Source organism: Gadus morhua, chromosome 13, assembly GCF_902167405.1.
Source record: "Gadus morhua chromosome 13, gadMor3.0, whole genome shotgun sequence".
Taxonomy (NCBI): Eukaryota; Metazoa; Chordata; class Actinopteri; order Gadiformes; family Gadidae; genus Gadus; species Gadus morhua.
Genome location: NC_044060.1, coordinates 1541499 through 1554378, shown reverse-complemented (window position 1 = coordinate 1554378; position 12880 = coordinate 1541499). Strand labels below are relative to the sequence as shown.

The 12880-nt window shown below is 51.0% G+C and overlaps 1 protein-coding gene across 1 annotated transcript in view; it reads left to right on the top strand.

Moving 5' to 3' along the window:
• si:dkey-49n23.1 (semaphorin-3D) overlaps window positions 1–12865 on the top strand; it is a gene marked incomplete in the record, with an annotated part of 47447 nt that extends 34582 nt beyond the window's left edge. Inside the window, 7 exon segments of the mRNA XM_030374769.1 lie at window positions 1030–1252; window positions 3842–3930; window positions 6919–6960; window positions 7584–7741; window positions 8497–8561; window positions 9231–9397; window positions 9759–12865. Coding sequence (XP_030230629.1) covers window positions 1030–1252; window positions 3842–3930; window positions 6919–6960; window positions 7584–7741; window positions 8497–8561; window positions 9231–9397; window positions 9759–10226 — 1212 coding nt within the window.
• Window positions 12866–12880: the final 15 nt, after the last annotated feature.

The following is a 12880-nucleotide window of genomic DNA, read 5'->3' as shown; positions in this document are numbered from 1 at the left end:
TTGTCTGTGTTTTTATCTTCCCATCAGGGGAATCCTCCATGGGGTTTCGTATAAAGTGGTTGATTGTGTGTGTTTGTGTGTGTTTGTGTTAACGTGTTTGTTTGTCTAAAAGTGTGTCTGTGTGCATTATGTGTCTGTGAGTGATGTGGTTGAATGGCAGTGACGTCAACTGAACCTGTGTGTGTGTGAGAGAGAGAGAGAGAGAGAGAGAGAGAGAGAGAGGGAGAGGGGGAGAGAGAGAGAGAAGGGGAGAGAGAGAGAGAGAGAGAGAGAGAGAGAGAGAGAGAGAGAGAGAGAGAGAGAGAGAGAGAGAGAGAGAGTGAGAGTGAGTTTTGTCAGAATAATTGGAGATGGAGGAGAGAGTCACACATGGACGATAAAGATCATATGTCATTAGCCCATGCAGAACATGCCAGTGTGTTCTGGTTTCCTAATTATCCCCCAGAGACGAGCTCCCATTCACCTCCCAACTTCCCCTGATCCTCTCATCCATCCATCTCGCATCTTTTGTTAATTTTTCTCTCTCTCTCTCCCTCCCCCCTCCCTCCCTCCCTCTTTCTCTCTCTCACTCTCTCTCTCACTCTCATTCTCTCTCTCTCTCTCTCTCTCTCTCTCCTCTCTCTCTCTCTCTCTCCCTCTCTCTCTCTCCCTCTCCTCTCTCTCTCTCTCTCTCTCTCTCTCTCTCTCTCTCTCTCTCTCTCTCCCTCTCCCTCTCTCTCTCTCTCTCTCTCTCTCTCCCTCCCTCTCTCTCTCTCTCTCTCTCTCTCTCTCTCTCTCTCTCTCTCTCTCTCTCTCTCTCTCTCTCTCTCTCTCTCTCTCTCTCTCTCTCTCACTCTTTCTTACTTCCTCGCTCCCTCGCTTCCTTGCTCCCTCCCTCCTTCTTCCTTTCCCCTCCCTGCCTCCCACCCTCTCCCTCCTCTATTTCTTCTCCCTCCATCTCCCCCCTCTCCCCCTCCCTCCCTCTCTCCCTTCCCCCCTCCCCTATCCTCCCTCCCTCCCACCCTGACCTCTCTCCCCCTCCTCCCCCAGTGCCCCAGTGAGACGTACGACGCCCTCTACCGGTCGACGCGGGACCTCCCAGACGAGGTGGTGAGCTTCGTGAGGCAGCACCAGCTCATGTGGGAACCCGTCCTTCCTCTGGGGAACCGGCCCGTGCTCACGCTCTCCAGCGCCCCCTACTGCCTGAGGAAGGTGGTGGTGGACCGCGTGGAGACGGACGAGGGCCCGTTCGACGTGCTGCACCTGGGTACAGGTGAGGGGGGGGCTGGGGACAGGATGATCTACCCTGTCTGGTCTTCAGTCGTCGATGTCCCTCATTAAGGAGCCGACTGCTCTGTCGTTCCTGCGGTGTAAAGTAAACGCCGCGCTTTACGCTTTTCCATATTTTAGTGACGATGAACCGTTGAAAGCGTTCTACTGTGTGTGTATGTGGGAGTGTGTGTGTGTGTCTGCATGTATGCGTATGTGTGTGTGTGTGCGCCTACAGTGTGAGTCTCTGTGCATGTATGCGTACAAACGTGTATTTGTGTGTGTGTGTGTGTGTGTGTGTGTTTGTGGGTCTGTTCAAGTATGCGCACTAGTGTGTTTGCACGTACGGTGCGATTGTGTGTGTGTGTGTGTGTGTGTGTGTGTGTCTGTACCTGCTGCAGTCCTCCAGTGTGTTGCCCCCGGTCCCCCCCCCCCCCCCCCCCCCCCCCCCCCCGTGCTGTCGGGGCTAATGGTGTCTGGGTGATAGATGGAGGAGGTTATGGAGGGGCCGCCGACAGATCCCGGGGCACGGCAGGTCTGAGCGCTCCGTGTATCACCGCCCCCCAGGGGACACCGCTCCAACCCCCCCACCCCGCGCCCCCCTCTACCTGGCTGATGAATCCTCCGCTTCAAGTGGAGTCTCACACCCGCAGTGTCTTTGATCTCACCTTCCAGTGATCGATGGGTCAGCCCCAGAGATCAGCCTCTCGTTTCTCACCACAACAACGACACTGAGGATGCTGTCGTCTTGACGGATGTTGGGCTAATGGGCCTTCGTTATAAGTGACCGCTTAAGGGTTTGAACAAAGTGCTTCTCTCACTCCTGCTGACGGCATTCATGAGCTCATTCAAGAGGGGAAGAGAAACCTGTCGCGTTCTCTCAATAAGATATTTAACCTTACCTGGTAGGTGAACGATGAACTGAGTTTTGTAAGTTGTTATGCCTTTTATAAGAAATGGATCAGAAAACCAAGAGAAGATTATGATTCTATGAATGTTAATTTTTTAAACTTAGACCTTGTCAGAAGATGCCCAGAAGAACCATAGCCATCGATGCCCTATCTACACATGCACATTAATTAAACGTTGATCAAATGAAACGCCGGTTCCACAGATATATGTGGTTGGATGGTGACCTCTGACCCCTGACACCACGGAGAGGGGCCGGCCAGGGGTCGAGGGTCGCAGGTAGGGGAGGTCAGAGACGGGGAGGTCATCTGGGTTTCCGTTGTCATGGGCGACCGACCTGGTAAACACACCTTTGCTCGAATTTGCTTACATTTAACTGCACATCTGCTATTAACAGTTTAGTCATTTAAAATGGACTATATGTCCACAGTGCTGTTCTAACCAGCGACCGCTCAAAGCTCTTTACAATACTGCCTCACATTCACCCATTCATGCACACATTCACACACACAGACGGCGGAGTCAGCCACGCAAGGCGACAGCCAGCTCGTCAGGAGCCGTCAGGGTGAGGCGTCTCGCTCAGGGACACCTCGACACTCAGCTAGGAGGAGCCGGGGTTCAGCCAACCCGCTCTACCTCCTGAGCCCCATGCCGCTGACGCTTAGCGGACGCTTCAATCCAAAGGGGCTAACAGATGGCATCGAGGAGCAGGTAGGGGCTAGGGGGCATCTAGCTCAAGGACGCCTCCGTGGACTGTAGACATGATGGAATGGATCCAGTATCTGTCCACGGGGGTCAAACCCGGACCATGACCGGACCGCTCTGTCCCCGGACAACGAATGCCCCCCGTCCATCCCTCGCTTGTGTTCTCAAGGGCTTCTCTTTTTCTTCTGGGACCTGAGTGTTCCTTATCCTTTTGAGGGCAGGCATTTGCACACACACAAACACTCACACACACATACACACACATACACACACACAGACACGCATTCCCACAGCGGCATTATTTTAGTTCCCTGGGAGCATCCTGACATTTTGAGGAGCTGACGTGTGTGTGTGTGTGTGTGTGTGTGTGTGTGTGTGTGTGTGTGTGTGTGTGTGTGTGTGTGTGTGTGTGTGTGTGTGTGTGTGCGTGCGTGCGTGCGTGCGTGCGTGCGTGCGTGCGTGCGTGCGTGCGTGTGTGTGTTTGTGACTAATTGTACTCAATACTTTACAAGCTTAACTGTAGGTTTACTGTGTTTGAGTGTGTGTGTGTGTGTGTGTGTGTGTGTGTGTGTGTGTGTGTGTGTGTGTGTGTGTGTGTGTGTGTGTGTGTGTGTGTGTGTGTGTTTGTACAGCAGCTGATGAAAGGGTGTAAATCTCGTTAGGAGAAGGTGGTCTCCTAGGGGACCACTACAGAATGTCTTGGCAGAATGTCTCCAAATGTTTTTTCAGGCCCTTAACTCTCTCCTATCATGTAAGATATGGGGGTTTCACATAGTTATGATATGATGTCATTCAGATAATAATGTTGGCAGGGCTGATGAACCTAACCCGTTAAATCACACTCTCAAACACTTAAGTCACACCTTCTAAAGTGTTCACATTTGGATCCACACGTGTGGATGTGTGTGTGTTCATATTGTATGTACTATACATGTATGTGTGCGTGTTAACTGACATATGTGTTGCCGTGGTTTCCCAGACGACGGCCGGCTGCTCAAGGCGGTGTCGGTGATGAAGGACAGCAGGCACGTGGAGGAGATCATTCTGGAAGAACTCACCCTGTTCCAGGTCAGACACACACCTGTCCATAAAGTTTCCTCATTCAAATTCCTTCGGTTTTTCCTCTTGACACACATACTCCGTTTCAACTGTCCGGTCTGTTTTCCAAAGTTCTTTCCGAGTTTCTGGGGAATTCTCCTTACCAAAACATTTGTACAACGCTTTTCTAAGTGCACTTTAAGTGTATACTTTATCTTGGTGTCGAGGTATTAAGGTATCAACTACTTCATACAGTCTGTGGGTGTGAGGCTAGTAGGCCAGCTGCTGTCCACCCCATGTGCATAACTATCACACTGTCTGTAAACAGCCTGAATATTAAAGCTAATGAGGCTAACATCATCACAACACAACCTCATTATCCCTGATGATAGCTGCAGATCCTAGCTAGCCCTAGCTCATCAGTCCTGTTTGATTTATGTACCGGGACACCCTGCCTACTGCTGTTCCTGTAATCGGCTCCTGTGTTCGGCTGGTCCAGGAGCATTTAGCATAAATCAAACTCACCTAGCTAATAACCCGCTAATCCTCCTGGGACACCGTGGCTGCTAACATCTCAGCACGCTGCTTAGCAACCTGCTGATACATCATTAACTTGCTAAGCGGCACCATGCTAATATCCCATCAACGAGATGAGACACATGCTAAATACATCAGCAACACGCTAAGCACCATGCTAAAATATAAAGAACATAACAAGGACCATGCTCTGTCCCAAGCTCAAATGTACTTGGCCCATGCTGAAAGAGCTAACACAAGCTCTGTAATGGGGCCCACACACCGCCCAGACTCAATCCTACGGGCTACTGCCTTTATCTGACCACTACGTTGCCTCTCGTCTGACCCGTTCAGCAGAAAATAAGACTACGAGACAGTAGTGTGTGCGTTCTGCGCTTGCGCGAGATGCAATAAGCCTCCTTAACATCGGGTGGCGCTAGTCCGCCCCTCCCACACACTGCTCACTCTCTGGTTGTGTGTTAGCGGCCTCGACCCTCAGACGCCAACGCCTTAAGGCTTTGCAGGTGGAATGGGACCAGACACCGTGCTTCCAACACAGCTGAACACAAGGAACAGATTTGTTCCCGAACTCGATGGAGAACTTTACTTTCACTTTAGGGGAACAACTCTGTGTGACGAGCGCCAGAGAAATGAGTCCCACGGGCGGGGATGGACTCCACTCTGTTCCCCCTGGGAACTGCTTTCATGATCGGCCACGTTTACACCCGCTGCCCCCCCGGTGGTCCGCCCTGACCACCCTGTCCTCTGCCTCAGAGATGAGGCCGGGGGTTCTCACACGAGACCCCATCTGGTGTTGGTTCGCCATCGCCCAGATCTCCGTCGGACCGCTGCGCACCTGCACTGCTCCCCCTGGTCCAGTCTGGACGGCGGCCATGACAAGCTGACCGCTCCTACGACCCCCGCAGTGAGACAGTGCTCTGACGGCCCAGAGACACTGGAGGCCGGAGTGGGAGCGCTCGTTTTAGCGTCTCCCAGGGCCCTGTCTGTGCCCTGCCTGACTCCGGTGATGCGACGGTTGTTTCCAGTGGAACGCGTGTGACGGCATCACTCTGTTCAGTGGAACAACGGATAACAGGCCACATGTTCCCAAGGACCATGGAGTCATTGAGGAGGAGAGGAGGAGAGGGGAGGGGAAGAGAGAGGGGGGGGGGAGAGGAAGGGGGAGAGAGAGGACGGGGGGGAGAGAGAGGGGGGGGGGAGAGGAAGGGGGAGAGAGGGGGAGAGAGAGGGGGGGGGGGAGAGGAGGGGAGGGGAGAGAGAGGGGGGGGAGAGGACGGGGGAGAGAGAGGACGGGAGGGGAGAGGAGGGGAGGGGAGAGAGAGGTGGGGGAGAGGACGGGGAGAGAGAGGATGGGAGGGGAGAGGAGGGGAGGGGAGAGAGAGGCGGGGGGAGAGAGAGGGGGGGAGGGGAGAGAGAGGGGAGGGAAGAGAGGAGAGGAGGGGAGGGGAGAGAGAGGGGAGGAGAGAGAGGAGGGGAGAGAGACGGGGGGAAGGAGAGGAGGGAGGAGAGGAGGGGAGGGGAGAGATAGGGGGGAGGAGAGAAAGGGGGAAGGAGAGAGAGGAGGGGAGAGAGAGGAAGAGGAAGAGGAGAGGAGAGAGGAGGGGAAGGGAGGATGAAAGGGGAGGAAGAGAGCAGATGAGATGGTAGGAGGGAGAGGAGAGGAGAAAAGGAGGAGAGGAGAAGGGATGATGAGGGGAAAGGAAGTAAGGGTGGTTTGAGGATAGGAGAGGAGGAGAGAGGTCATGAGTAAGCTAAGCGGAGAGGGACGGTTTAAAGAAAACAGGAAGCAGGAAGACCAGCTAATCAACACTAGCGTAGTGAGCAGCTGGGGGTTCAGTCGGCCCGTTTGTAAGGTAGTTAGTTAGTATCTAGTTAGCTTAGCTCTTACTATCTCCCTCTCTCTTTTTCTCACGCTTTCCCTCTCCCCTTTTATCTGCCCTCTCCTCTATTTCAGTCAGAGCTGACTGCTGTTTATTATCTTACGACTGAAGGGAACACAGCCTTCAGACCGCGTCTCTTTCAGACCATAAAGAGAGCAACAGTACCACCTGTAGGTCACATGCGGAACTCACGTTTGGTGCGAAGGATTTCAGACTGAGCTAATCGGCGCAATGCTTTCAATGATAGATAATATCACAGCACTTTATACCATTCACACTGACAACTCATCCAACAATAATACATTCAATATGGTACCTTCCATTGAAAAAGGAAAAAGCGATCAGCTTGTCTTGTCTTGAATGTGCTATGTGATCTGATGAAGGCCTTTGTATCACCTATCAAAACATTCTTACTATTGGACCTCTGAGGTTGCGGCACCTGCTTCTTCGTACTTTGGACTTACACATCGGTAGCCAGCACCTCGTTCTCGTTGTGCGTTCCTCTCCTTCATCGACCTTCCATTTAAAACACATCATTCGTCGAAACACAAACGCTGAAATCATTTTGCTTTAACCCTTCATGTCGTTCCTTCCTCCACAGACGCCCTCTCCCATCCTCAGTATGCAGATGTCGAGCAAGAGGGTAAGAAAAGCTGTCTGTCTTTCAGTCTGTTTGTCCACCTGTCTGCGCGTCTCACCATCTGGCTGTTTGGTCCCTCTGTCTCGCCCTCCGTGTGTCTGTCTGTCTGTCTGTCTGTCTGTCTGTCTGTCTGTCTGTCTTTTCTCTGTCTGTCTGTCTGTCTGTCTGTCTGTCTGTCTGTCTGTCTGTCTGTCTGTCTGTGTGTTCTCTGTCTGTTCTCTGTCTGTCTGTCTGTCCGTCCGTCTATCGGTCCATCTGTCTCTCTGTCTCTCATTCTGTCTGTCTGTCTGTCTGTCTGTCTGTCTGTCTGTCTCTCTGTCTCTCATTCTGTCTGTCTGTCTGTCTGTCTGTCTGTCTGTCTGTCTGTCTCTCTGTCTCTCATTCTGTCTGTCTGTCTGTCTGTCTGTCTGTCTGTCTGTCTGTCTGTCTCTCTGTCTCTCATTCTGTCTGTCCGTCCGTCTATCGGCCCACCTGTCAGCTCTTCTGTCCGTCTGTCTGTCTGTCTCTCTGTCTCTCATTCTGTCTGTCTGTCTGTCTGTCTCTCTGTCTCTCATTCTGTCTGTCTGTCTATCAATCTGTCACATACTTGGTTATGAATGGTTCTCCATGTCCCCCCCCCCCCCCAGCGCCAGCTGTACGTCTCCAGCACCCAGGGCGTGGTTCAGCTGGGGGTCCACCGCTGCGGGCGCTACGGCCAGGACTGCCCCGCCTGCTGCCTGGCCCGAGACCCCTACTGCTCCTGGGACGGGCAGGCCTGCTCCCGCACCCTCCCCTCCAGCCGCAGGTCAGAGGGAGGGGGAGAGGGGGGGGGGGGGGGGGGGGGGGGGGAGGGAGGGGAGGGGGAGGGGGAGGGGAGGAGGGAGGGGGGGAGGGGGAGAGGGGGGAGGGGAGGAGGGAGGGGAGAGGGAGGGGGAGGGGAGGAGGGAGGGGGGGAGGGGGGGAGGGGAGGAGGGAGGGAGGGGAGAGGGAGGGGGAGAGGGGGGAGGGGGGGGGGGGGAGGGGGAGGGAGACAGGGAGGGGGAGAGGGGGGAGGGGAGGAGGGAGGGGGAGGGGGAGGGGGACAGGGAGGGGGAGAGGGGGGAGGGGAGGGGGGGAGGGGGGAGGGAGGGGGAGGGGGAGGGAGAGAGGGAGGGGGAGAGGGGAGAGGGGGGGGGGGGAGGGGGAGGGGGAGAGGGGGGAGGGGAGGAGGGAGGGAGGGGAGAGGGAGGGGGAGGGGGAGGGAGGAGGGAGACAGGGAGGGGGAGAGGGGGGAGGGGGGAGAGAGAGAGAGAGAGAGAGAAAGAGAGGAGGGGATGTGAAAGACAGACGGCATTACATGGTAAGTACACTATGTTGGCGGTATTGTAACAAATGTGTGTGTGTGTGTGTGTGTGTGTGTGTGTGTGTGTGTGTGTGTGTGTGTGTGTGTGTGTGTGAGTGTGTGTGTGTGTGTGTGTGTGTGTGTGTGTGTGTGTGTGTGTGTGTGTGTGTGTGTGTGTGTGTGTGTGTGTGTGTGTGTGTGTGTGTGTGTGTGGTTATGTGTGTGCGTGCGTTCACCAGGCGATCCAGGAGGCAGGATGTGAGGCACGGAGATCCATGGAGTCAGTGTCCCCAGTCAGACAACCGTGAGGATGGCTCTCAATCACCCCTTCATATTCACCCCTTCATAATCACTCCTTCATAATCACTCCTTCATAGTCACTCCTTCATAATCACTCCTTCATAATCACTCCTTCATAGTCACTCCTTCATAATCACTCCTTCATAATCACTCCTTCATAGTCACTCCTTCATATTCACTCCTTCATAATCACTCCTTCATAATCACTCCTTCATATTCACCCCTTCATAATCACTCCTTCATAATCACTCCTTCATATTCACTCCTTCATAATCACTCCTTCATAATCACTCCTTCATATTCACTCCTTCATAGTCACCCCTTCATAATCACTCCTTCATATTCACTCCTTCATAATCACTCCTTCATAATCACTCCTTCATATTCACTCCTTCATAGTCACCCCTTCATAATCACTCCTTCATAACCACTCCTTCATAATCACTCATTCATAACCACTCCTTCATAATCACTCATTCATAACCACTCCTTCATACTTTAATCAGCAGTAGTGGGAGTTGCTTCTCGACCGACCAACCCAATGGTCAGCCTGACGTCCATAACCCTCTGGAGGGGGTGAGGAGGAGGTGGATCAGGAGACCAGCGTGCGCTCGGCGTCACTAACCATCCTGATGTTGTTGTTGTTGTTGTTGTCCCCTGTTGTTGTTGCCAGAGGCGGACTCGGTGGAGACCAAGGTCCTGTACGGGGTGGAGGGGAACTCCACCTTCCTGGAGTGTGTGGCCAAGGCACCGCTGGGCGGTCTCCGCTGGACCGTCCGCAGCACGGACCCCCAGAGCAACAACCCCCAGACCACCCGACCGGCAGAGGGGGACAGACAGGTGAGAGCACCTGTCTGTCTGAATGGAGGGGGATACAGAGGGAGGGGTTACAAATCTTTCATTCTTTCTTTTTAGTTTAAATTTTAGTAGTAATTTTAGTTCTCCTTTAGTTTTTCTTTTTAGTTAATTTTTTTTTAGTTTAAAAGGTATTTCATATCAATAACTAAAGAGAAAATAACAAAGTGTATCTCTAGTTGAGGCTATATACATTTCTGTATTAACATTTTTTAACATTTTCCTGTTCCTCTCTCTCTCTCTCTCTCTCTCTCTCTCTCTCTCTCTCCCTCTCCCTCTCCCTCTCCCTCTCCCTCTCTCTCACTCCCTCCCTCCCTCCCTCTCCTCCCCCACCTCTTCCTCTCAGCTTCCCAGTGACGACTCCCGCTCCCACACCATCAAGCGAGGGCTGCTGGTCCAACGCCTGGAGCTCGCCGACGGGGGGTTCTACACCTGCACCGCCCACGAGCACTCGTACAGCCAGGTGCTGGCCCGCTACCAGCTCCACGTCATCCCCCAGCGCAGCCTGCTGTCCCCGGGGGGCCGGCTCTACCACCTCCCGGTGGCCCTGGGCCCCGTGGCTCCCCGCGGGGGCCCCCACCCCCACCCCCGGGGCAGCTGGCTGGCCCAGGGCTTGGCCCCGCAGGCGGCCTCGCCCCGGGGCTACAAGGACCTGCTGCTGGCCGGCTCCAACAGCCTGAGCCAGGACGAGTACTGCGAGCAGCTGTGGTACCGCGAGAAGCGGCGGCAGCAGAAGCTCCGCGCGCTGAAGCTGAAGCAGGAGAGCAGGAAGGCCCGTGTGAGGAGGAACTACGCCCCCGGTGGGCACCTCTAGGCCACGCCCCGCCAGGCCACGCCCCACCAGGCCACGCCCATCTAGGCCCCGCCCACCGACGACCATGGCCACCGCATGGGGTAAACCGTAGCTATATTAGCTCATTCAAACACAATTAAGGTTAACTTAGTCTAAACTTAGCCTTCCTTCCACGGCTACATTTAGCCTACTGTGAGATAGCCGCAGCTAAGGTTAGCATACTCCAAGCTAGCACCACCAGGTTAAGGCTAGCCTACTTTTAAATAACAAATCCATGGTTACCGTAGCTATATTAGCTAATTCAAGCACAATTAAGATTAACTTTCTGTAAACGTACCCTTCCATGGCCACTGTGAGATAGCTGTAGCTAAGACTAGCATACTCCAAGCTAGCCTACTGTTAAATAACATAACATAATAACATTATCAATAACATTGATGGCTTCCGTATGCATATTAGTTAATTCAAGCATAATTAAGGTTCACTTACTGTAAACGTACCTGTCCATGGCTAGATTTTGCCAATAGCCGTAGCTAAGGTTAGCATACGCCAAGCTAGCACTACCAGGCTAAGGTTAGCCTACCGTTAAATAACACATCCATGGTTAAGATTGGCCAACTTTAACCTCACAATTCCATTGGTGAGTTAACACTAAGATACTGTAATCTCACCCTACCGTAGCTGAGGCTAGCCTACTGCAGTCACAGCCTACTACCGATACCCCTGAATGTGAGCTGTTAGTGTCCCCATCTTTGGATACACAAGTTAATTTATACGCTGATGATACACTGTTATTAAGTTAACTATCATCACACAGTCATGATAAACACCTTTAGTTTCATACTCAATTACAATAAGTACATCACTTTGTAACCACTTGCTGTTATGATTGTACATGGATTAACCTTTAAAGTTTATTCAAACTCAAATCGTTGGACATTGGACTACATGTTAAACCTCACAGTAATCTATAACAACCAGAACATGATGCATTGTGTTCAGGGCTGCACTGTTAATGTTGGGATGGTCCATTGGCTCCGTGACTGACTCTGAGGAGGGCTGGATCAGACCAACTCCTGTATTCAGGATATTTACCCGTAGTATTCGGACGAATGGACTTGTTTCTATCAAAAAGGGAAGTCTTTTTTTTGTATGTTTTTTGTTCTGCCGTGGACACGTTTGTTTGATGTCATATCCATCCTTACATGTCATTTTATTGTCAGTAATTTAATTGTGTTCTCAAAAGCTGAAAACGTTAAGTTACCCACTGCCTTTATGTCAATGGTTGCTCAGTGAGATCATTCACATATACTACCGTTTAAAAGTTTGGGGTCACTTGGAAATGTCCTTTTCTAACATTAAATAAGTCAGAAATGCAGTCTAGACATTGCTGACCCATTTCCAGCAATCATCCCTCCTGTGTTCTAATGGTACATTGTTTAGCTAATCATCTTAAAAGGCTAATTGATGATTAGAAAACCCTTGTGCAATTATGTTAGCACAGCTGAGAACTGTTCAATAAAAGTGAGTTTTCATGGAAAACATGAAATTGTCAGGGTGACCCCAATCTTTTGAACGGTAGTATACATAACATGTATCAACATGTAGCCAGAAATATGAGTTATCTAAGAACGACTATATAAAGGCTACTTATATAAGAAAGGCTTCTGTGGATACGTAGGCACATACGTATCCACAGCACTGAGGAGTTAGAAGCTGTGCCTTTATAAAACACTCAGAATACAAAAGCAACACACTTTATCATCATCTATCTTTGTATACACAAGATGCCTTATATAAGAGCAAGAAGAACAAGGACATGCTTCTGTTTTCTATGTAACAGGATGTGTTTAACTCTTCACATGATGAAGTACACAGTCTGTTGAGCCTCTCTGTCTTTACTCAGAGGTCAGAGAGACCTGCGAGTGAAGACATGCTAGTCACCGTTCACTAGTAAAACCGGTCTTGAAGCTGGGACAGAGCTAGTGAGAGATGCGATTGGATCGTTCAGAATTTGATTGACTAATGAGAGGACTTGCTTACTGTCACAGTAGATTAGTATCCATCTGTGTTATCATTGGTTGAATTTTCTGTTCCCTGCCACTCTGAATCAAACTCTGCCTTCTATCAACATAATGACATCTTGATCTAAGTTAAGTCAAACAAACCGCATGCTTTGTAGAAGAGAGTGAGGGAAGAGAGAGTGTTTTTGCATCATGTTGTATTTTAAACCAGTGGTTTTGGGCTCAAACATAAATGATGTGCGACACAGGCCTGCAAGACTCCAGCCTGAACAAGGTCCGAGCACAAGTGCACACAGAACAAAAACCTTTTGCTTGACAATGCATCATGTATAGCTTATTAACATGTACTGTATTACTTATAACGGATAGTCACGTTAGTGTATATTAAAGAACTCTATTTTTGATAGGTTTTCCTTTCCATAATTGTTGCTAGTGTAACTATGTTGTGTGAAATAGCATTTTGGATGTCTTGATATAAACTTGAGTACTTATATCTGTTTTGAAACATATTGACACTAGCTTGTTATTTAACGACGCAACAATCTCATAGTTTGTGTGAAGTTCTGGTTATCACGGTATTGGTGAGTCGGCGGTATAATCTACAACTTAAATAAAAAGAAGAAAGAATAAAAAGAATGGTAGTTTGTTAAT